At 43.2% G+C, this 22,457-nt stretch overlaps 3 protein-coding genes across 6 annotated transcripts; all 3 read right to left on the bottom strand.

Annotated features, from left to right (window-relative positions):
• Positions 1 to 1,303: 1,303 nt before the first annotated feature.
• LOC145704738 (hydrocephalus-inducing protein-like) lies at positions 1,304 to 16,489 on the bottom strand. 4 transcript variants are annotated; one of them, XM_081782206.1, is made up of 7 exons: positions 10,366 to 16,489; positions 10,167 to 10,327; positions 10,088 to 10,117; positions 9,534 to 9,594; positions 9,400 to 9,471; positions 1,715 to 9,230; positions 1,304 to 1,629 (listed from the first exon to the last, which is right to left on the bottom strand). In XM_081782206.1, the coding sequence occupies exons 1-7, from the start codon at positions 16,479 to 16,481 to the stop codon at positions 1,495 to 1,497; spliced, it is 14,091 nt and encodes a 4,696-aa protein (XP_081638332.1). In that variant the 5' UTR covers positions 16,482 to 16,489; the 3' UTR covers positions 1,304 to 1,494. The 4 variants fall into 4 exon arrangements, with proteins under 4 accessions (XP_081638332.1, XP_081638334.1, XP_081638333.1 ...); XM_081782208.1 differs by lacking the exon at positions 9,400 to 9,471; XM_081782207.1 differs by lacking the exon at positions 10,088 to 10,117.
• Positions 16,490 to 16,904: 415 nt separating this feature from the next.
• On the bottom strand, positions 16,905 to 17,591 carry LOC145701658 (testisin-like). Its single transcript, XM_081778872.1, has 5 exons — positions 17,492 to 17,591; positions 17,372 to 17,449; positions 17,242 to 17,328; positions 17,126 to 17,200; positions 16,905 to 17,083 (listed from the first exon to the last, which is right to left on the bottom strand). The coding sequence occupies exons 1-5, from the start codon at positions 17,589 to 17,591 to the stop codon at positions 16,905 to 16,907; spliced, it is 519 nt and encodes a 172-aa protein (XP_081634998.1).
• A 1,185-nt stretch (positions 17,592 to 18,776) lies between these two features.
• LOC145704740 (V-type proton ATPase 116 kDa subunit a 1-like) lies at positions 18,777 to 22,246 on the bottom strand. Its single transcript, XM_081782210.1, is given in 8 exon segments — positions 18,777 to 19,042; positions 19,087 to 20,823; positions 20,867 to 20,965; positions 21,012 to 21,124; positions 21,606 to 21,700; positions 21,741 to 21,925; positions 21,928 to 22,093; positions 22,170 to 22,246. Coding segments are annotated over 8 exon segments (2,574 nt in total). The 5' UTR covers positions 22,224 to 22,246; the 3' UTR covers positions 18,777 to 18,917.
• Positions 22,247 to 22,457: the final 211 nt, after the last annotated feature.

The raw sequence follows: 22,457 nt of genomic DNA, 5'->3' as shown, positions 1-22,457 counted from the left end.
AGTTGAGAAAAGAGAGTTTGAAAAAAAGGAAAAATTGAAATTAAAAAAAAGCAGAAAGTGCGCGCGCGCCACAAAAATGCGCCTTATTTCGTCGCTAGAAAGCCCGCCAAATCGTCATTTTCGAATAGAAAGAAAGGCTTTCGGCGCGAAATCAAGACTTTTTAGAACGGTTGACAGTTTACCGACAGATTTTGCTACGAGTCACGAGCTTGGAATTTTTCTAAAACGCAAATTTTAGAGTAAAATTCTTACAAAAAGGGTCGATAAGAAGACCATCATCGTCAATTGAGAAAATAAATTGATCTTCGAATCAACACTTTTTGTAGAAAATACTCGATTTATAGTCGATCTTTTCTCTCAACATAAAACACCTTCGCTATTGAAGAAATATTCTAGCGCCCTTGAATTTGAAATGTATGAAGTCCCCAGAATATCTAGAAATTTACGAACCTCAACAGCATTTACTAAAAAATTCTCTCTTTGTTCTCGAAAAACTTTCGCTTTTTTGTCTTATTTTCCGCGTGCCAAAATAAAATCTGACAAATCAGAGAATTTCAATTGATTTTTTTACAAATGCCATTTCTTACCTCTTTTTTGAAAAGTTGGGTTTTTTAAAAATTTCTTATTTTTTCGATCTTCTTTTTTTAGATCTGACGCGTTTTTTCTGAACCGTTAGCAGGAGCGGCTTGAAGAGGGATCGATCCACTCAGCACGTGGCGCAGGGCGCCAGATTCCATCACGATGGAGTTAGTGGGTTAATTCTTAACCGCATGGGACAGAAGGTGTATTCCACTGCACTTAAGGACTTTTCAGCTAAATAACTTCCGAACGAATTGTCCAAATTAGATGAAAATTAAAATGGTTGTTCCTTCACTTTATTGGAGCATGTCTGCCAAGTTTCAAGGAATTATCGGATACCGACCGCCCTCTGCACCGGATTATATGCGGCCTAATTGCCCTCCCGCTGAGTGTTTGCACATTGAAACCGAACCAATATCAAGAATTTCTTGTACTAAAAGGGCTTTTATATGTTTTCGAGACTACTGATTTCAAATATTGACTTTACCTTGTCGAGAAATCTAAGTAAGAGATATTTTTTGAATTCACCCATATAAAAATGGGATTTTTTCTGCAATAAGGAAAAGAGATATGAAAATTTTGAAAGCAGATTTGAAATCTACACCCCGAAATTAGTATTGGGTATAATTTTCAAGTTTATCCAATCAGTAGTTTTCTTAAGTGCAGTGGAATACACCTTCTGTCCGAGCGCCTTTATCCCCCGATCTGTCCCATGCGGTTAACCTGAATGGGCACTCGTAAAAATCATCACGAAAACAGGTCGGCTGATCGACGATGGAGATGTTCATCAATGATTTGTCATATGAAAATAGGTTTATTAACGCTTTTAAAAATAAATATTTTTTCATGTTACAGATAGTACAGGAGCAGTTACAGTATTTACAGAAACATCAGACAAAGAAGATTGATCCTTCTTTAGATTTTCTCATTTGATCCTCTTAGATACATTTCCCAGGCGATTCCGGGCATGTCTTTCCTCGTAATGATCAATTTTGAAGTTACGATTTCATCAGTTGGACTTCCCTCGAATCCAACCAGTAGTGAAAACGACTAGAATAGAGATAATTACAGTAAGCGCATTGAAAGGATGTTAATGAGAGCCCTGGCGCGGCTCCAGAAATCAAGGAAGACTCACCTTTTTCGACTTGATCGTTTCTTTCTTCTTGTTCACGGTAAACAATCCATTAGCAGTGGCAAAGTGGAATTCAACACTTTCCGCAAAGACATTTTTAAAGGAAATGGGAATTTGCGTCTTTGCCCTGAGGGAAAACGGCCCGAGGGGTTGGGGCACCGTGCATTCCGACACCAGCGGGATTTCGTACTCGCCTCCTGCGTTCGAATTCAACGTTATGTAACAATTTTGGCGACCTATTTGAGTCGGTTCAAAGGTCACTTCGAAGGTGATCTCGGTCCCGTTTGGTGGCGATTGCGGCGCGGACACAGACTTTTCATGCATAAACTGAGGAGAGGAGCATTTGATGATGAAGTCGGTCTTCTGCCGTGTGTAGGATCGGATGCGGATCGTCTTGGTCTGTGAGCTTCCAAGCGGCGCAGAGAAGGAAACGACTGGTTCTGGATCAGCGAGTTTCGCGGTGAGCAAGAGTGGGAAGTGGAACGCACCTAGTTCCGGTGTAAAACAGGTGATTGTTCCTTCTGTTTGGCCTGTTTTCAACGGTTGATAGTCAAAAGTGCAGGAGCCGGTGGAAAGTGGAGGCACGTGGAAAGTCGGTGGAACGATGATATCCGCTAATTTGCTATCCCAAGTAAACACGACCTCTTTCGGAAGAGGATTGGGTATTGAAACTGTGTGGGAAACAAGCTGGCGCACTTGGGATGAAAGCTTAATCGTTTCAGACTGCGGCTTTGGCTGAGTGAATTTGAAGTTGACCTGATACGCGATAAACTCTCCAGTGGACGGATTCCTAAAGGTGACCTTCGCAGAGACCAGGCCTTCTTTGAAAGAACTGACTCTGAGAGTATAAGCTCGTGTTTCTAGCGATCCAAGGTCAATGTGATTTTTGCCATCAACAACAAGGCTCGCATCGAATTTCTCTGGCTTGATGGGCTCGATTTCAACAGCCAAGCGTTGTGTTTTCTTCAGCCAGTTTTCGACCCTGATCTTTTCTTCGTAAGCGCATTTTGCCGGAATATCCCGCTGTGGAAGATTAATAAGTTTCGGAGGCTCGGAAATTCCCTGAAAAACGTACGCTTGCCCTTGGCCATCTGGAAGTTGAAAGAACAGATTCGCCTCGTGCTTGTGACTTGAACTTGTCATTTCCATCGGAGTGTAGGTAAAATTCATCGATCGCTGCAGCTGAGGCTCGATGATAAGCAGATCGCTTTCAGGCTGCCAGAAGTGAGCGTAAGCACCGCGAAGTTGAACTCGCACTGACCAGCGTTGATTCGTTGGGTTTTTAAGAGTGATTGATTTCGTATCGCTTGTACGCACTGTAGCGTTGAAAATAATTGGAGCATCTTTTGTCAGTGTTGGTGGAAGAGAACTGCCTGTAAGAGTCAACTGTAGCGGCTGTGAAAGACCTTCGATTTCGCATCTGACTCGTTCTGCGCGAACATCTCTACTGACATTCTTGGGTGCAAAAACAACGACCAGAGGCTGTTGAGTTCCTGGAGAAAGATATCCTTTAGCAGGACTGATGGTGAAATATTTGCCCAGAGCTGCAGTGTCCCACTTGAAGCTTGCACCAATATCGCCCGTATTTTTAATCATGACTCGTTTTTCACTTGTCGATCCTTGAATAATCGGACCGAAGGGAATCGCGTCCAAGTCAAGCTCCATCGAACGCGCAACGCAGCTTCCGGAGACAGTGACAAGCTTCTTCAGTTGACCGTAAGCTTCGAGGATTATATCAGTCTTGAACTGCTGGATGCGGGTTTTTGGTGCGAATACCACCTCTATCTCTCTTGTTTTTCGAGGTTCCAGATGAATCGCCTCTCCTGGAATGAACCCAGTAAGGTAGAATGTTCTCGAGTCTTGAAGAACTTCTTCTTTTGAATTCATCTGCAGATGAAAGTCGACAGGAACAACGGATCTATTCACTATTGTTAATTTCTTTCTAGCAATCGCACCAAGCTGACGCGCTCCAAGTTTGAGTTCGCTGTCTTTGAGCTTCGTTTTCAATCCGATAGAAAGATTCACACCAGTACCAGTCACCGGTAATTTGAATTCTGAAGCTCCATTGACGATGAAAACGATTTCTTCGGAAAACTCTTGGGCAGCTTTTGGCTTAAAAGACACAAAAACGTTCGTTGACTTCTTTGGCTCCAAAACGATCGGTTTGAAATCAACCTCAATCCATGATGAAGCTTCTGACTTGGCCAAGTCTAAGGAGATCTGTTGATCGGAGGGGTTGGAAATTTGGATCTGTGTTTTGTAAGTTGGCATACCCGGTTCGTAAATGAACCGAGACCCAAAGTCAAGTTGAGAAGGATTAAAAAGAACGGGTGGGCAACGAGCGGACCCTCGAACAGCGATATTGAAAGTCTCTCCAAATTGAACTTGAATTTTCAAATCACACCCGTCCAAAGTGCTTCCAGGTCGCGTTGGGGAGTAGGTGAGAATGCCCTCAACAGTCTCGAGTGGAGGTATGACAAGATCATTTTGAAACGCTAGTTGAACCTGTCTTCTGAATTTCTTTGGCAAATTGATATCGATGGCTACCGCATGTTCGGACTGATTGCTGATTTTTAACGTTCGCATGACTTTTGTATTGACTTCGACGACGCCGAAATTAATCGGATTTTTCACTTTCGGGTTGAACATTACCGACATGCCGTTTTCTTCATGAGATGATATATTTACCGACATTTCATGTGCAAAAGCCTTGACGTAAACTGACAATGGTGAAATTTTGCCATCAACAAGGATATTCAAAGGATGAGCGAGTTCACCAGGGAATTTGGTTCTCACCGACACTTCGACTTCGATACTTTCTTTTGGCTGAATAATTCCAGATTTTTCGGAAAGCTGTAAGTCCCAGCCAGCAGCTTGAGTTGCTTTTGGATCGTCGTTGATTTTGAACTTGACGGGGGTGGGATCTGGGTTGACGATTTTGAACGATTTCTTCTGCGTATGATTGGCGATTAAATCTGGGAAAGAGATGTGCGTTGTATCGACGATCAGCACTGGCTCTCGAGGCATTGCTTGGACGCTGATGACCTGTTCGATGTGGCCAGCTTTAAAGATCCAAGTCTCGATGGATTTTTTCGAGATTTTGGACGAGTATTCAAACTTTAAGATTTGCTTGCGCCCTGAAAGTAATGAACCCGACGGAGTATTGCACACTAAAGATTCATCAGCATCCGTATTGTTTCCGATTCGTTTTGTTAGAGACCACGGAAGATCGTCTCCGGTAGAATTTAGGATCCAGATTGAAGTGATGTATTTCTTTCCAAGTCCAACTGGCTCGAGTTTTACTAGAAGTTGCTCTTCATTTATTCTTTCTAAAGAAACCTTGTGTTTGTTGAAATGAGGAGAGTGAACTTCAGGCAACATGAACTGCACCCCCGGTGTGAATCCAGATCCACTCAAAGCCATTGTCAGAGCACCAGAATTTTCCATGTTCGGCACGCGGCAAAATGCTGTCATATCATAATCTTTCTTTTCTGTTGGATTGAAAAAGACACTGATCTGCATTGATTCGCCTTCCTTGAGCCTTCCGGAGTCCGGATGGAGGCTGAAAACTGGGTCGCGCATGTTGAAGGGCACAGCTGTGTGAATATGCGATCTGGAAGCTGTTGAAGGCCTAAGGCTCTCGCCCGTGTTTCTGTCAACCAAGTCAAAAGTAAAATCAACGATTGTTGAGCCAGTATTCTTGAGAGTTATCTCTTTCCTCGTTTGATTGAACAACTCGACTTGCGAAAAGTTGACTTCTTCAATTTCTAGCTCTGGTCTTGAATAATCGACGATTCCAGAAACATAAATTGGCAAAGCGCGAGCATCTCCATTTGTTTCATATTTTGGTTCTTCTTCTGTTTCAATGACTTTTTCCTTGGTTCGTCCTCCTGATGCGTTTTTGCCGTCGATCCATTTGATTATTTTGAGCCGGTCATCCCATTGAACCGTACTACTTTCTTCCTCGTAAATAATCGGTAAAATCGTGCATTCCACAACATCGCCGTCAAGTTCGATCGTTTCCGATGATTGCAGAGCGACGAGAATGTCAATGGTCGACTTAGCCGGAATATGCCCAACAGAGGGCTCGAACGAAATCGCGTGATGCTCATCCCATTCAAATCGGACTGCAGAATTGAGATTATTCGAAATCGTGAAGCTCTTTCGTTGCGTTTCGTTTATTGCTATTCCACCAAAATCAAGAGCAGCTTGCGAGTATTTTCCAAGAAGATTAGTAGGCAATGACGGGAGATTTGTCAACATAACGTCAGGTTGAATACACTCGCCGAAAAGCAAAGCTTCGCTGATTTCAAAGTCGTTGTTGATGATTTTCATGGCGAGCTCAGCTTCGAAGTTGCCGATATCAGCAGGGCAGAAGAACACTTCAAGGATCTTCGTCTCTCCTTGATTGAGACAAACATCAGTTCTTTCATTGATGATTTCTTCTTTATCCATAATTTTGAATGCGGGTGAGTCTGAAATCGCCAGCCGTGCCCTTGCTGGGAGTCTTCCAGTGTTTCGAAGCTGTATGTTTGTTGAAGTCATTTCTCCAATCATCGCATTTCTAAAATTAAGTCGTCTCATACCATCGGTAGGGTTTGCGGCAGGATGGACAAGCTCTACTCTCGGCAAGTAAGCTTCAGCTTTCATCGTAAAAACCAACGGCTTAGCTTTTGGTGCGCCTTCCACAGCCGCTTCAAATAGGGCGCAGTATTCACCAATTGCTTTTGGCTTGACTGTTACTGTTACAAAAACACTTCCATGTGGAGTGATTTGACCCCGTGGTGGGTCAAATTCGAAGCTGTCTGAAACCCGTTGTCTGTCTTTTGGAATAAGTGGTTTAACGGAAGCGACGAAATCGCAGGGTAGTTTCGAAGGGTTGAGGATCTTGAAGCGAACGGAATTCGGAACGCCGACTGTGGAAAACGGAAAGTTGAACTGACTCTCCATCTGGCCATAGATGCCACATTGCAAGTCAAAGAGTGGCAAATGAATTGCTTCTTCGATTGAGTGAAGAATTCTGTGTTCTTCAAAGATCGCTTCGATATTCTTTGTGTCAATAACTGGCTGGCATCCTTCTGCAATCAGTTTATAGTTGATTCCTGCCGGGCTTTTACGGACATCTCTGTCTGCGATTTCAATGGCGATGAATTCTTCGAATTTCTTTGACGCCTCTACATTGCAGTCAACATTGATGACGATTGATCCTCCAACCGGAACATTTCCATAGCCAGGTGAGATAATAAAAGGCCCATGAGCGAGCTTCATAACTTGTGTCTGCTCTCTAGTCAGTTGACCAGGTCTTCTCGACTGAGCGGAGCTCTGGCGCGAATCTTTGGTTCTCTTCGGCCGCTCTGACTTTGGTGGAGAGCCAGGTTTAACCAGTTTCGAAATAGCGAACTTGAAATCGAATTCTCCATGATTTTCAATCTCAAAGCTTCGTTTATGATTTCCATACGGAACTGGGCCGAAATTGACATCTTTGGAAGGCGTGATCACATATTGAGAAAACACTGATCGAGCGGAAACTTTGATCGGAATCGCTGCGATAGTTTCGCCGATTACTGCTTCTATCACGTGACATTTGATTATCGGAAGATTAGCCAGGTGGAACTCTTCAGGTGGGTTGAAAACGATGTTTACTTGCATCGGCCTATCGTTGGGCAATAAAGAGCCCTGCTGCGGCATGATTTTGAAAAAGCGCGACAGTTCGCTGTTGAAAAGATGATCTTCGAGAGTAAATTTGAACGAAATCTCATATCGCCCGCGATTTTTCAACGTACAAACTTGCTTCATTTCATCATGAACCTTGATTGTGCCGAATTCTAGCCCGCCATCGCAGCCCTTTGGAAAGCTCATGTCCATAGCTACATCGTAAGCTTCTGCGAAAACTGGAATCGTTTCGGATTGACAGTCGCCGATGATATTGTCAGTATCGCTCACGACAAGGCGTATGTTTCGCTTGTGGTTCTGAGCTTTGAGCGCTCTGAAATCAAGGATGAAATCAAAAGTTTCCTTCGGATTGATAGTTCCCGAATCGCAATTTCTTGAGAATTCGTCGCCCAGGTTGTCCAAGCCTTCTATTCTCCAGTTTATTGGGAGATCAGTCGGATTGAACAAATGCAAAATCTGACTCGATAGACGATGGAGCAGAACTTTTCCAAAGTTAATTGGTTTTCCTTCGCCGTTCCATGATATTTGAACTTCTGGGCGTACTCCGGTTACTTGAACGGGGAAAATCGCAGGAACAGGGTTGTCGGACACGCAGACGATAAGAGCGTCATCGTGAGTTCCAGAAGATTTCGGGAAAGCATTTATTGTCAAAATCTTCTTCTCAAACGGAGCCAGATTCATGTTGAACGGTTCAAGTGTAAAAACGGAGTCTCCTTTTTTCATGGCAAATGTAACTTCAGATTCAAGGGGACCAGAGTTGACAATTTTGAACTTAGCAGCGCCAGAATCTTTTTCCTTCGATTCCATCTTCCCAATGAGCGCCGGTTCAAATTTGACGATTGTTTTCTTTTTCTTTTCGACAAGAGTCCCGACTGGTCGGACAATTCCATCTGAACTTTCGACTGACTTGGGTGGCATGAAGATTTTCTTGATATCTCTGACAATGTCTGGGAATACGCAAACTCCACGGACTGCTATTTTAAAGACTTGTCGTGTGCTAACTGTCTCGAATGAGAGTTCTCGATCGATAGTTCCGACTTTGTTGCAGTCGAACTTGACCCTAAGCGTCACTTCTTCGCCTGGCTGTAAGACCCATCGATAATCCTGCAGTCGATAAAATTTGTCTTCTGGCTGCGTTTCTGCTTCCGGGAGTGGCGATGGAGTTGGGCGATCTGTTTTTGCTCTGCTCGCATTGCTGGAGCCTCTTCCCTTACCTCGATTTTTCTTTGAGCTGCTTGATGGTTTGTCACTTGCTTCCGTCATTACTGATTCTGTCAGTGATTCTTGAATACGATCATCTGAGTGGATATTTGGATCGTCTTGATTCAAAGCAATTAGATCGAAGAACTTCGGCTTGTCGTAATAAGGCGGTTGGCGTCTTTGCGGCTTTGGAACGACCGTGAATTCGATAGGCTCAGGAATTGGTGGTCCGTTTACTCCAAGACCTAGGTCGTCGTCTACTTCTTCAACAGTTGGTAGCTGTTCGTAGATTTTTTCGAGCGAGGGGGGCTCGCACTCGGCTTCAATTTCGATCATAATCACGCCGACTTCTTCCTTTTTCAATTCGTTCTCAATCTCCGCCGCAATTCTTTCTTCCTCGGCTTTTATTTCTTCCGGTTTTAATCTTGATTTCACTTTCTTCGGCGACTCATCTTCCTGAGTCTGTTTTACTTGTGAGATAACATCTTGTTCGACCATATTCCAGTATTTCAATATCCACTCTACTTTATCACTCGGCTCAAGTTGCGTTTCAGCAGCATTGAAAAAGCGGAGCGCAATTAGTTTTTCAGCTGGTGATTGTTCAGGAAGATCAGTTTGTTCTGAGATTTTTCTGCCTTTTCTCCGTCTAAATCAGAGTTAAACATGAAATCTTACAGAAAAGCAAAGTGGGCAAGACCGTCTTGCCAAGACGGTTTCTACATTATGAAAAAGGCTCATTAGAAAATTTCATTGAAATTTTAAAATCAGTAAATAATAAAAATCATGAATATCAGAATTTTTCATGCATCGGTTACCCAAGATGCAGGGATGAAGCAACACTCTCGGCTCGAGAGAGAACGCGATCCCGTGTTGGTGGTGGTGCAGTGCTGTTGAAAAGTATTAGTGAATGTTTCACACTTGCAATTTAATTTGATGACTTCGACTGTACCTGTTTTCTCCCATTGAACTTGAGGCTCGACTAAGTCCTGGCTGATCGTCAGTTACTCGGCCTGAAGTTTTGTTTAGCATTTTGAAACAGTTGGAAAAATCGTTAGAAGCGAAAAATGGGGTTAGTCAAAATATATTATAAGAAAAGTATATCGTTGTTTTTTTTCTAGTGGGCTAAAAGTACCAGGCTCGGCAATAGCCACCGCTGTTTTAACTTGACTCCATTTACTTTTCTCCTTCTTCCCAGATGGGGCCTCATCTAAAAAAAGAACAAAATGGCTATTTCTAAAAACAGCTGAACAAGAAAATTCTCCAAATTTTCTTTCAGAAATATTTTTGATTCGAATTTAAAAAAATATTCTTTCATGGCAACTATTTAAAGTTTACCAGTAGATGGCGCGCGCGTATCACTGAATAGCGAGCGGGTGGATTGGCCCCGGGCGAGTGCGCCGCGCGGTACGCTCTCTGAGCTACGCTCCACTTCCGTCTCAGAGCGATGTCGTCGGTGGGTAGAGGATTCCTCCACCACCGACGCAAGTTTTAAGTTTTCCTTACTTTGTCGGCTATTTAAGCGAGCTCGCGGAGCTAAAGTTAGAATTCCAATTTTTTATCGAAATTTCATTTCAATTTTTACCTGAAGATTTCGTCGAGTCGCTCTTATTGAGATGCAATTTTGAGCCCTTCCCTTTTTTCTTCGCGCTTTCTGCTTGGAGCTCAGCTAGTCGTTCGGCTTCTTCTCGCTTTTTCTCTGCAATTCTTTTTTCCTCAGCGATACGTTCTTTCTTTTTCGCAAGTCTGAAAATAAACCACCTTAAAATATTCTTTTCATTTACCGAATATTGTCAATTCGTTTCTGTTCTTCTTCTGGCAACGCATCGTACTCGTCCTCGGTCATATCTCTGATCATTTCCATCTCCTTCCTGACCCGTTCTGCCTCTTCCTCTTCTGCTTTGCGCTTTGCTTTTTTAACCCTTTCCAGGTAATCTGCCATGGTGAGTGGCAAATGAAACACCCGAAGATGTTTTCGATTGTTAAGTGCTTTCAGCAAAACTTCCATGCTGTCCTTGAGCTTTGTCAGAAAACTCGACTCTATTCCGTCGAAAATCACTCCTTTGTAGAATTCTTTTTCTTGAAGTTTTTCTGAGATGATTTCAGCGGCGAGATCGACTGGTAAAACTGTTGAGACCAGTGGGCGGTTAGCTTCTGCAGCGTCGGTAAGTTCGCTTTCGAGACGCTCGATGTTTTTCTGGGGAAGAAGGCTTTGGACTTTTGGCTCTTCCGGGATATTCTTGACCTTTCCTCCTCTTCTCGACGGCTTGCTTGTATTCTGAGTGACACCGGTTCTCATAGTCATCACAGAGGCATCATCTCTCAACGCAGGAGCTTCCTTTGTCGTATCTTCTGATTCCAATGCATTCATTCTTTCCTGTTCCAATCTTCTTGACTCTTCTTCGCACTTTTCGCGAGCTGTTTTGCTCGCAGCTGATTTAGGGGACTGAACTGCACTCGCGAGTATTTCATCGATGGTTACAACAACAGTATCGTATTTTTCAGACATTTGCTTTGCCAAAGTTGACTTGCCACTGAACGGCGCTCCCCAGATAATTCCACTGAAACCAAGTCGATTTCGCGCAGCAAGACCTTCTGGCGAATTGTCGATTCCAGAGTGCTTCTCCAACGCGAGCTCGAGAGGGTCCTTAGGCTCAGTTTTGATCAATTCGTCGTCTTCTGAAACGGAAGGAGGAGTCTCCTCTTTGATGTATTCGATAAAGGGTAAGCTCTGCCCGGGTCTTCGAGTCGGCATTCTTACGTTTTGGAATGCATTAAAGTTCTTCTCGGCCAAATTTCTTATCATCTCTTCTTCTTTCAAATATTTCTCATCAAAGTCCAACGAGTAAAATTCCACCTCGACTTTTGAATTATTTTTGATGCTGAAAGTTTCTGTTGCTCCCGCAGAATCAGGCATAATGGGACCGAGCTCAATCGGTGATTTGGAGAAAATGAGACTTGGACAAACTCCAGAGCCAGAGACGTTAAATTCCATTCGTTGGGTTGAGTTGTCGACAAAGATGAGAAGATTTTCTTCGAAAGTGCTCTCTTCTGTCGGCATGAATTCCACCTGAACTGTAGATCGTTCTCCCGGCGCTAGAATGCCTTCTTCTGGAAATACTTGAAAGATTCGCGGGAGAGGCTTTTGAGCTTCTTTCAGTGCCTTTTTCTGGTGCAATGGAAGTCGAGGATCAATGAAGAATCTCTTGTCTTTGTACTTTTGCCATTTCCAGGATGACTCAACCTGCAGCTCATTGTAGAGTTGCACAGTCACGACTTTTACTCGACCACATTCTACCTCGCCAAAAGCAACGTTGATTCTTGGCTCTGGAGTGTTTTGTTTATCCAGAGTGGCTAGAAGTCTAGGCATTGTAACCAAAGCTTTTATATGAAGATTCACTACCGGTCCTCGCTCGATTTGAATAGGAACACATACTGGACCGACTTGACCAACTGGTAAGTCAACAGATCGTGGATCGAATGTGATTTCTACTGAGACGGTATGACCCGGCTCCATTTTCCCAATTCTAGAGACTTCGCAAAAGAAGCCAAAATTATCCAACTCCCGTACATCAGGTGCAAAAGCAACAGGCATGTCTCCGAAATTATCGATTCTAATGAGTGCTTTTCGAACATCACCGAGAATAACCGGTCCAAGATCAAGCTCATAGTCTGCCAAATAGAAAGGAGGTCGTTTTTGGTAGATCATCAGCTCATGAGCAGGCATATCCTGGGCTTTTGCCGAAATGATGAGTCTTTCTGCTTCTAGCTCGATTTCCCGCTCCGAAATATCCGGCCGTTCCTTCTCCATATCTCCACGAATATGATCGATGATAGCGGAAAGATCTTCATCTCCTCCTTTTCTAGGCAAATCAAGAGATATTCTAGGGAAAACTGCATTTCCAGTAATTTTCATCTCAGCCGGAAGAAAATCAGCAACAATAAGAGAAAATGCTTTCTCAAAGTTGTGCGGGAAGCCAGGAAGATAAATTATCGTAATCTTGGCCTCTTCAAAGGATCCAAGATGACCGTGAGTTGGAGATATGAAAAACTCGTCGTGATTGATTGCTGACAAATCTTTTATTCCTCCCAAAAGGGAGAAATCAAAAGGAACAAGAGAAGTATTCTTGAGCGTGAATTGTCTCTCGGCCAAACTGTCGAACATCACTTTTCCAAATTTTATCGTCTCGCTTGACACACTGTATCTCACATCAGCGGAAGCTCCAGCAATGTTCAGCTCGTACTGTGGCCCGCCGTCTACTTCACAAACAGCTCTACAGAGAGCATTGATGTCTTGATGACCATTGAATAGAATTGTTGTTTGAATTTGCTCTCCAGGCTCCAGTTTGCCGAAAATTGGACGAATGTCAAAAACATCGTCGATACCTGGTAAATCTCTGGCTAAATCAGCAAGCTCAGGTTCTGTTCCGTCAGTATTCGTGGCTTCACGAGAAGGCGCACTTGTACCAAGCCCAGATGCAGATCGAACAAGAGCGTCCTGTTGCTCTTTTCGATTTGAAAAAACTCCCAACTCATCGTCAATCTCGAACCACCAGCGATATTCTGTCGTCATTGGCGATTTATTCGACATTGTAACAACTGCTGCTTTTTCAGTTCCGTTTCTGATCGGGCCAAAGTTGATGTCCGCGTGATTGAACTCGATATTCGGAAAGTTTAGTTCGCCAACAAGCTCGACGACATCCTTACTTGGATGATCTTTGTAATCAATGAGAAGCTGAGAAATTGTTTGTGAAGATCTGTAATGCTTCTGGAAGCCAGTATGGAAAACGACGTTGACTTCTACAGTTTGGCCAGGGGATAAAATGTGACTGACACATTTCTCACCAACTTTTCCAACATAAAATGGCGAAACAGTTTTGAGATCAAAGCGTAAATCGACATCTCCACTGTTTGTAATTTCTGTCGATCCTTCAACATCCTGAAGCTCGTCTTTAGTATCCTTATCGAATCTGAATTCTAGTTTCTTTTGAGAAATAAGAAGGACTGGTTCGATGAATTGACAGTGAATTGGAATGCTGAAGATTCGCTCTCGTCCTTTTTTCCGACCGATAACAGCGTGGCATTGGAGTGTCTCTCGAACTGTTCCAGGTTCCGGCGATAGGCCTAAGAGCTTGACTTTGATACTTTGCCCTGGTTCCAACTCAAAATCCATCTTTGACAGCTCGAAAATGCTCTGTGGTGGTGGAGGCAAGTCAGGTGCGCTTTTGAATTTTACATCTTTTGATCTTTTCCGCTCTTCATAAGCCCTTCTCTCGTTAATGTCTCTTTGCGAAAGTCGTTCGTAACCGGCTACAAACCAAGTGAGCGCATGATGCCTTCTTCCGAAATTTGTGAAGGTGATTTCTTTTCCAAATTCTCTCGTAGCAAATTGACATCCCAGATCTAACCCTGCTTTTGGTCCGCCCAGAGCCGGTCGGGCCACGATTGTAGTACCGATTCCTTTTGCTCGAACAGGAATAATGATCTGATTTGCGTGTTCAACATCAATAACCATTTCATCTCTAAAATCAAGGGTATCATCAAGGACTGCGTTTATTAAAATCTCAGCGTGTGATTCTGGCTCCACAATTTCTGGGTATTCGAGCTTCCAAATATTCTGATCCTTTCTCATTGACACAGATATTTTCGCAGGAATCGGAGACTCATTCTGCAGCGTGATTTTATGAGGATTTTTTTGAGGCACAAGCACTTTCACATTCCCTAGATCTACTTTTGTCTCGATAGGAATTAATACAGGTCCTGCAACAGTGCCAGTTATTGTCGTCATCAGCGGTTCATCTATTCCGGCCATTTTTAAGCCGACGGTGTTGTTAAACGCGCCAAGTTTGGAAGGCGTTACTGTTATTGGAACGACAAAATTTGAATCTGGATCCACACAGCCTTCAGGATAAAAGGACTCAACTTTGAGGGAAGCATCAACAGGAGGTAGAAGTCGATAGCGCGCGGAAAGACGAGCATGGTCATTTTGAAGAGTCAAAGAGGCGTGGTACTCATGGCCGAGAAATAAGCAGCCAATGTCGAGAATGCTTTCTGTAAGCTGAACCGGTGGTGATTGGACTTGAGCCTTTATCGGAAGAACTGCAACACGCTCAGCTATATTTGGAATGTCGACGTAGACAGATCCTTCAAATGCTTTCTGTTCATCTCCGTTATAAACCAGTTCGAGCTCCACTGACTCCTCTGCTTCAAGAAATCCCTCATTGATATCGAATGAAATTTCTCGCGCTGTCGACTTGATTACAAAATTCACAGGAACGAGGGAAATGTTTTTGAGGGAAATTGTAGTTGATTTTTCAAAACTCGTGGAGATCAGGCCGAGATTCAGTTTTTCAAGTTCGAACGACATGCTTGGAGCAATAACTTCACCAGAAACCTTGAGGCTCAACTCTGTATTTGTCCCATCGATTTCAAACTTGAATTCTTCTTCGAATGATCCAAGAAGCTGCGCATCAATCGACAGGTTGATTAGTTGATAACCATCTTTCATGACAATCCCTTCTGTTGGATCGAACGAAAATTGGTTCCGAATTTCTGATTTCTTTTCTCGAATTGAAAAGATTCCCTCAATTTCCCCGCGGTTTTTCATCACAATTTCATAAGTGTGCTTTGAACCGACGAAAATTTTTCCAAGATTGACAGAATCGTAGCTCAGCCGAAGCTGCGGTCCGATTCCGCGAGCTTCGATCGTCAATGGAATTCGATTTTCGCGACCTTGAATGTCACAGAAAACAGTTTTCTTATACTGTCCGATTCGATCTGGCTTGAAAACCACGTGAACCTCCATTTCTTTGCCCGGAAGGATGATTCCTTCGACTGGCGAAATTTCCAACTCTGCTTCTTCTAGCACCATTGGATCTGTAGAAATCAGATCTCGCTGGTTCTGGAAGGATTTTGTGAGGATAGAAATCTTATCAGCAAGCTCGGGATTCGCGCTTTGTTCTTCAAGAAATCTTTTTCGTTCCTTGTCTTCTTCCGCTTGAATTGATTCTAGCGTCGCAGTTTTCGCTATATCTTCGTCTTCCTTCAATGCGTAGCTTGAAAAGAAGTACTTCACGGTTTCGCTTGAGTTATTCATTATCTTGAAGATTTGAAAATTCGCCATTTCAATGTAGGTAGGCATTATTGAAATACTCTTGTGAGACAATCGCGCATCGATACTGATTCCATTTCCTTGAAGATCAGAGAAAATTTCTTCCCCTGTGTCGTAGGAAATTCTCATTTCCGCCTCGTACTTCATCGCGAACAGGGGACTGAATTCTACCGTCATCTGCATCAACTGCCCAGGTTCAAGTTCCCCGCTTGATGGACTCGCTGAAAAAGCTGCGGAACTGAAGCCAACTGTGAATCTCGCGGTATCTGTTCCGATATTTCTCAACAGCAGTGTCTTCTCTCGACTCATTTTGACTGGGGAGTCGCCGACGTCGATCACATCAGGAAAATCAACGACTCCTCTTGCTCCAATGCATTTGATGGGAATGATGAACTTCTCCCGCTCTGATGTCACGATGATTTCATGAAAATAATCCTTCACTGCGTCTGGAATAAACCGGAGTTTGTAAGTACTGGCCATTCCAGGAGCCACTTTCTTCGCATGATCTGGCGGAGCAATCACTTTGAAATACGGCGAGTCCTCTGCTTTGACCCTTACGAGTCTTGGTACTGCGTCCTTGTTTCGCAATTCAAGAGGAAGCTCATAAGTTTGAAATGGCTTGAAATTCTGGAACACGAAATCAGAAGGATAAGGCTGGAAAATGGTCTGGTCAAGGTCTACTCGACAGGTTTTCTGGTACGATTTATCGCCGAGTTCCAGGAGTTCGACGATTTGGGGGACTTTCATGTGGCGATTCGTGTTAAAACGGTCGTTTGTGTCCAAACTCATGGATGAAATGTACTTTTTTGATTCAACAAAGTAAATTCAAAACAAACTACAGATAAAAATCTTTGCGAGAGTAATGTTTGTCGATCTTTCCTGAGATGGCTTGATCTTCTCAAAATTCTCATTTTCTGGTTCTTTAATCAACACAGGATTCCTCGGCGCCACAACATAACTGACCATTGATTGTCGAAGATCATCGGGTAAGTTTGAGTGGTTTTCCGAGATAACCACGGATCTCTTCATTTTTAGATTTTTTTCTCTTGGATTTTAATCCGTCATTTTAACAATTAAAAAAATCTCGGAGTTAGTTTTTTGAGATAATGACGAAGATTTCTGGTTACTACGGAGAGGGAAAAGAGCGCGTTGCTATGGCGATAATTTTGAGGCGATGGGCAAGAAAATAAATGAAGAGTTCTTGGAATAATTTTATTCATTAGATTTTTTCTTGAAGTTTTTGATAGTCTTTTGAATCCAGGACAAACTCTGACCAATGCTGGTATAAACACCCGCTTGTCCTTCTCTTCCACAGCCGATACCTCTCGATACAACGCCGACTAGAGTTGCATGTCCATCCACATCACAGATGAGAGGTCCACCAGAATCGCCTTAGGAGAAGTTTAAATAGGATTCTTCAACATCAAAGCTACCTTGGCAGCTATCAATTTTTCCGTCGAGCAGTCCATCATTATCCAGATCTGGCATCCCCGCATAAATGTTAAAATCTAGGATAATATTATTCCTCAGAATACGCAGGAAGAAAAACCATGTTTATAAACGTCACTGTTCATGAACGCTGTCATCGGCTCTGTCTTCAACTCCACATAATTTCTGCTCATGATATTTACTCCAACTTCAAGAATAGTTTTTGATTTTTGGGGAAACAATATAGTCACCTGATTGAAATTCCTGAAAAGCACCATCGCCTTTTTCATACAGCGAGCCTCGTCCAGCAGTCCAACAGGCTTTCCCGTCTTATTTTCAGTATAAAAAAGATGAGAAAAATTCTTACTTACGGTTTAATTTTTTAATGTCCGACAAGCATGGATATTGAATACCATATTCTTCGACTGACGGAATCTTGATCAACGCTTTCATGGTTCTTTTGATGCTCATGCTTGAAAAATTACTCATAAAAAACCATAATCCATATCATATTCTTCCTGTTCAATCGGTCGATAATTCGATTGAATAGTTAGGTACTCAGGATGAAGAAAAATTCTCTCTGTGGTTATATTGACTAGCGTATTATTTGGAGTTTCAATTTCGATTTCAAGGTTATGAAAGTCATATAAAAAATTATAGTCGAGACAATGAGCAGCTAAAATATATATAAAACAAAATTAAGAGAAAATAAATAAACCTGTAGCGATCCATTCATGGGAAATAACAGTAGCTCCACAGAATCTCAAGTAAGCAAAACCCGGCCAAGTTTTTACGCTAGCTTTTTCGCCATTTACGATTCTCAGATGTTTTCGCTCGCCGGTTTCATTTTCTCTTGCAGAACATGTCGTCAGATTTGATTTAATTTGATTCTCCAGTGGCTCAAAGGAAGGCATGCATTTCAGGTTCAACTCGGCGAGGCTTATTTCCAAAATATCATGATCTCGTTCATACTTATTCTCCCTCTCGTACTTCCAGTCTTGCGCCCGGAAAGTCCACTGGCACAAGGAATGCTTGCAAAAACACGCAGCATAAATGCGAGGGTAGATTTCGCCTTTCATTTTGACCGGCTGATTGTTTGTGCATTTTATAATTGCCCTGCTTCTTCCGTTCTTGCCATGCTTGTAGTTGACTCTGAATTCATGGCTGATCGAGAATTCATCGCAATCGAGGCCGTCCTGTTTTCGTCGTATGGCCTCGCAAGTTCCTAGCTCTCTTTTCAGTTCCCAGCGATTAAAGCCTCGAAGATAGATGCATCTGGAAGTCTCTCTTCCCTCGAGAATATGATTTTCATTGCAAGTTAGAGAGCACTCATTATTTTCGCATCTTATTGATCCACCATCGATGTCTGTTTCGCTTTTTGGAGATTTCAATTTGACATAATTATGACGAAAATCTTACGTTTCCTGAATCTCGAAGACCTTATCAATTTTTTAAAACTTTTATCTTCGACGCTAAAGCAAAATTCGAAATCAAAAGTACAAAATATCTCATTCTCTGTTTCACTACCAGCCTCCTTCGCCTTTCACCAAGCTTAGCTGCTAAATGTCAACGAAAACAATCATAAAAACTTCTTTTTCAATCCTTTCACAGAAAACACTTCTCGCAAGATCAGATATCAGTTTTTACGAATATCTTGAAGGATGATTTTATGAGGAGTTTATATTTATTGCCGAAATGTTGATAAGATAAATTTTGAAATGAAGAAATTCGAACGAACGATGACAGAATATAATTGTGACGATACATGTGAAATAATGATTAAATAATGAATGAAGTCTACTCTTCACCGGACAAAATTGACTGGAAGTAGAAGGGTTTGAAGATGATTCCTTCTCCGTGGTAGAACTTGTCGTTGAACTCGACCCAGTGGAGACGCATCGCGTGCAAGAATGCAGAAAGACCTTGAAAAAATAATTAAAATTCGTCCTGATAAGAGCTCTAATACCTTCCATGCAAATGAGAATACCAACAGAGAGACATGCGAAAGCCCAGAAGACCAAATAGCTCATGATCGCACCGACAGAGCCAGAGCTAGACATAGAAAGACCCATTTTCAAAACCATGTTCCAAAGGACTTCCGACAACTCAGCGTGAGCCAAGGACAGGGCCCAGAGACGAAGGTAAGAAGCAGTGTGCGAAATGCAACCAAGCGCGAATTCGATCGTGTGAATAATCTGCAGAATCGCCATTCCGCCGATATCGAACTCTTCAACTTCTTCTTGAGGCTGTTCTTGAGTGTTTTCACGCGCAAGCTCGTCTCCGTCGAGGATTCCTTCTGTATCGTCGTTGCCTTCGATTTCAACTCGGACTCCGCCAAAATTGGCCGTGCTCCGGTTTCGTCGGTCCTTCCACTCCTTGTACTTGATGTACGGCTTGGCACAGAGCATAACTGGCAAGCTGGCAAAGGCGATGAAAAGCAAGAACTTCTGAACCAATCCTTGCGCCGTCGCTTCTCCGTCAGCATTTAGGGAACCGTAGACCCATGTGTTATCATCCTTTGTTGGAGTCTTCAACATGAACATGCCAATAAGATTGATCAACAAAGAAGGAGCACTGCCAGAAGTCGTTGCATCCCAGAATATCCACTTGATGAAGATAGTCAAGCAGAGATAGACGAAGATGCAGCCCATGAAGAGACATCGAGGAATCCACTCCCAAATGATCGTCACGTGATCGTTGAAGTGCTTGTGGTTAAAGTAAGAAAGAACCAAGCCAAAGCACATGTGAGTGACTCCCAAGATAACGGAGCCCTTCATCTTGAACGAGTCGATGAAGACGATCTTATTGCTAGAAAGCTGCCAGATCGGGTCCATTCCATAAGGATACGGGCCGTCAGAGGTGTAGTTCGGGTTCAATTGGATCGTAGATTCAGCGGGAGCAGTTTTCAGCCAATCTTCTATGCCCGGTTGGTCACTGACAGTCCAGTAAGAGCCGAAGATATTCAAAGATTTGGAGAAAATATCGTTGTAGATAAAACCGGCGTAGGTAGAGAACAAGCCCATGAGCAGAATGATATAGCGTCCGCTAAACAAGATCTCGATCATTTCGTTCAAGTCCTTTTTCCGCCCGATTTCATTTTCCTTCCAACACATGAATGCAGCGACCAAAGCCATGATGATTCCGTGGCCCATATCACCGAACATAACTCCGTAGAGGAACGGGAACGAGATGATGGTAAAGAAAGCAGGGTTAATTTCGCGGTAGTCAGCGACGCCATAGGCTTCGATGATGGCCTGGAAACCGGTGGTGAATTTGTCCGTGCGGAAATACGTCGGAGGGGTCATGTTCGTCTTGATTCGGTGAAGAATGGAGTTGACAGAAGCTCCGCAGCGCTCAGTTCCACGACGCAGGGCTAGTTGTATCCGATCAATCTCAGCCACTGGGCACCAGATTTCGCCAATCAGGCATCGTTGACCAAGATCAACGGAGAACATATTCAGCGAGTGGTAAATTGCAGCGACTTTTCGAACCTTGATGAACCAGACTCGAATGTTTCGCGCGACCTGGGCGAGGATGCGATTTCGCTGCTCGTTCGTCGTTTTCAGAACTTGATCGAGGTCTTGGATACGGGTCATGACATTCATAGCGACTTCGCGGCGCTCTTGAGGGTTTTCCGGGCAGGGATAGATCGAGGCTTTGAGCGACTCGCAGATTTTCTTTGTTCGGCTTCTGAGCTGTTCACCTAGAAAAGTCTTGCAAAAGTGAATCTACGCTTTGGGGAATACCTTGGTAAAAGATGATAAACACGGACTTGTGAACTTCATGTCCAGTAACAGGGTCTTTCAGGGGTGTATCGATTTCGATGTGACGCAAAAATACATTTCCTAAGAAACATTTCTTAAAACAAATCGATCGAAACGGAATTCTAACCTCGGCAGGCTCGCCAGAGTATTCGTTCAAAGAGCGGAATGCGCTCTCGGACAATGACTCCAGCAATGAATCCAAGTCGAAGAGGATTGGTAGACATCTCCTCATGTCCAGTGCTATTCTTGGGCTCAATTACAATCCAAAGAAGATGTGGCAAGGGCCGATGATCTACCCACTATTCTAGTTTTTTGCGTAAAAATTGATACTGATACGTGATTTGTTTAGCACCTTTTCCCCTACACACAATTTTCAAGCGGAAGCGACTAGTACCGTCAATTGTGAGCGGCTAAGCCAACACCTAATCGGCCCAAAATGGAAACGAAGAATGAACAATCAGACTTATACAGACTTACAAGACGAATACGAGGAGATTAATCAAAATTCACCAAATATAGTTGAAGGTTTCATGCTCGGAGAATACTTGGAATGGGTAATCATCAAATAAGAACATGCACGTGACAAGAAAATTAAGAAAGAAAAACGCCTTGGCCGATTTTTTGTTTCCGAATGCGTTTTTCCTCGTGCAGCAAATCAGAGCCGCGTGAAACATGAAAAATAACAATATGAAAGTTTTTAATGGATCTGAAGTGAGCGGGCCTGTTCAGTAACCGAATTCTTTCTTCTTCGCCAGTTTCGGGATCGACAGCGCCCGGTCGTTGCGCTGCGAAGTCTTGGGCTTCTTCGAAAAAGCTCTGAAAAGGGGTTGAAAGATGGCTACTTGCTCAGACTGACCTGGGTTTTTCGGAGAACGTGCTTGAGCTCCGTCAATTCAGAAAAGTTCTTATTTAGCTGTTCTTGATTCTGCGAGACTTCGCGCATCTGCTTCTCCAGCTGTTCCAGGTCGTTTTCCAAAGGAAGCGTTTCCTTAGGCAAGGGAGCTTCGGGACTCTCATTGTTGTCGATGACCGGAATATCGGCTTTTGAAGCTCTTCTTCCAAGTAGCGAAGTTTTCTTTCCATCTCGTCGCAGCGGCGAAGTTCTGGAACAAACTTGCGCTGGAACGCGGAGACATCAGCGTTCAAGTCGCGAAATTGAACCAGACCAAGTTCGCCAAGCTCAGAAATGCAGGAATAAGCGGCATCGGACTAGGAAAAAATGAAACGAAAGCCAATTTTATCAAAATTTGAATAAAATCATCGGTCTAAACTTGAGTTTTCTTACCTGCAAGAAGAGCTGTGCTAGGCACATCTCTTCCGACCGAAGAATCGACGACATTTTAGATAGCGAAACAGAGGCTTCTCTACTCCCTCAGTCCACTTCGCTTCTGAATAAAAAGAAAAATAAGATGTGCGGCCAGAGGGGAAACTCGGGGTGCGAAATCAATACAATGACAGCGCGTACGATTCCCCAGGGAACTATAAAATGAGCAATGCGACGAGCTTTAGGTAAACAAAGTAAGAAAGTCAGAAGTAAACTCATTTCATGACTTACAATTTAAGAAAAAAAGAA

The sequence above is a fragment of the Oikopleura dioica genome, chromosome PAR (genome assembly GCF_907165135.1).
Source record: "Oikopleura dioica chromosome PAR, OKI2018_I68_1.0, whole genome shotgun sequence".
Lineage (NCBI taxonomy): Eukaryota > Metazoa > Chordata > Appendicularia > Copelata > Oikopleuridae > Oikopleura > Oikopleura dioica.
The sequence above is the reverse complement of the archived record's forward strand: the minus strand, read 5'-3'. Positions and strand labels throughout refer to the sequence as shown.

Bases quoted from the DNA above. Each gene is read 5' to 3' on its own strand.
- LOC145704738 (XM_081782206.1), bottom strand. From the start codon at position 16,481: ATGAGTTTGGACACAAACGACCGTTTTAACACGAATCGCCACATGAAA. The intron at 10,118-10,166 runs GTAAAAATTGAA...TTCTAACTTTAG, and splicing joins CGACTCGACGAAATCTTCAG to CTCCGCGAGCTCGCTTAAAT. The intron at 1,630-1,714 runs GTGAGTCTTCCT...TCTCTATTCTAG, and splicing joins AAACGATCAAGTCGAAAAAG to TCGTTTTCACTACTGGTTGG.
- LOC145701658 (XM_081778872.1), bottom strand. From the start codon at position 17,591: ATGAGCATCAAAAGAACCATGAAAGCGTTGATCAAGATTCCGTCAGTC. The intron at 17,329-17,371 runs GTGACTATATTG...CTATTCTTGAAG, and splicing joins TTTTCAGGAATTTCAATCAG to TTGGAGTAAATATCATGAGC. The intron at 17,201-17,241 runs GTTTTTCTTCCT...ATATTATCCTAG, and splicing joins CAGTGACGTTTATAAACATG to ATTTTAACATTTATGCGGGG.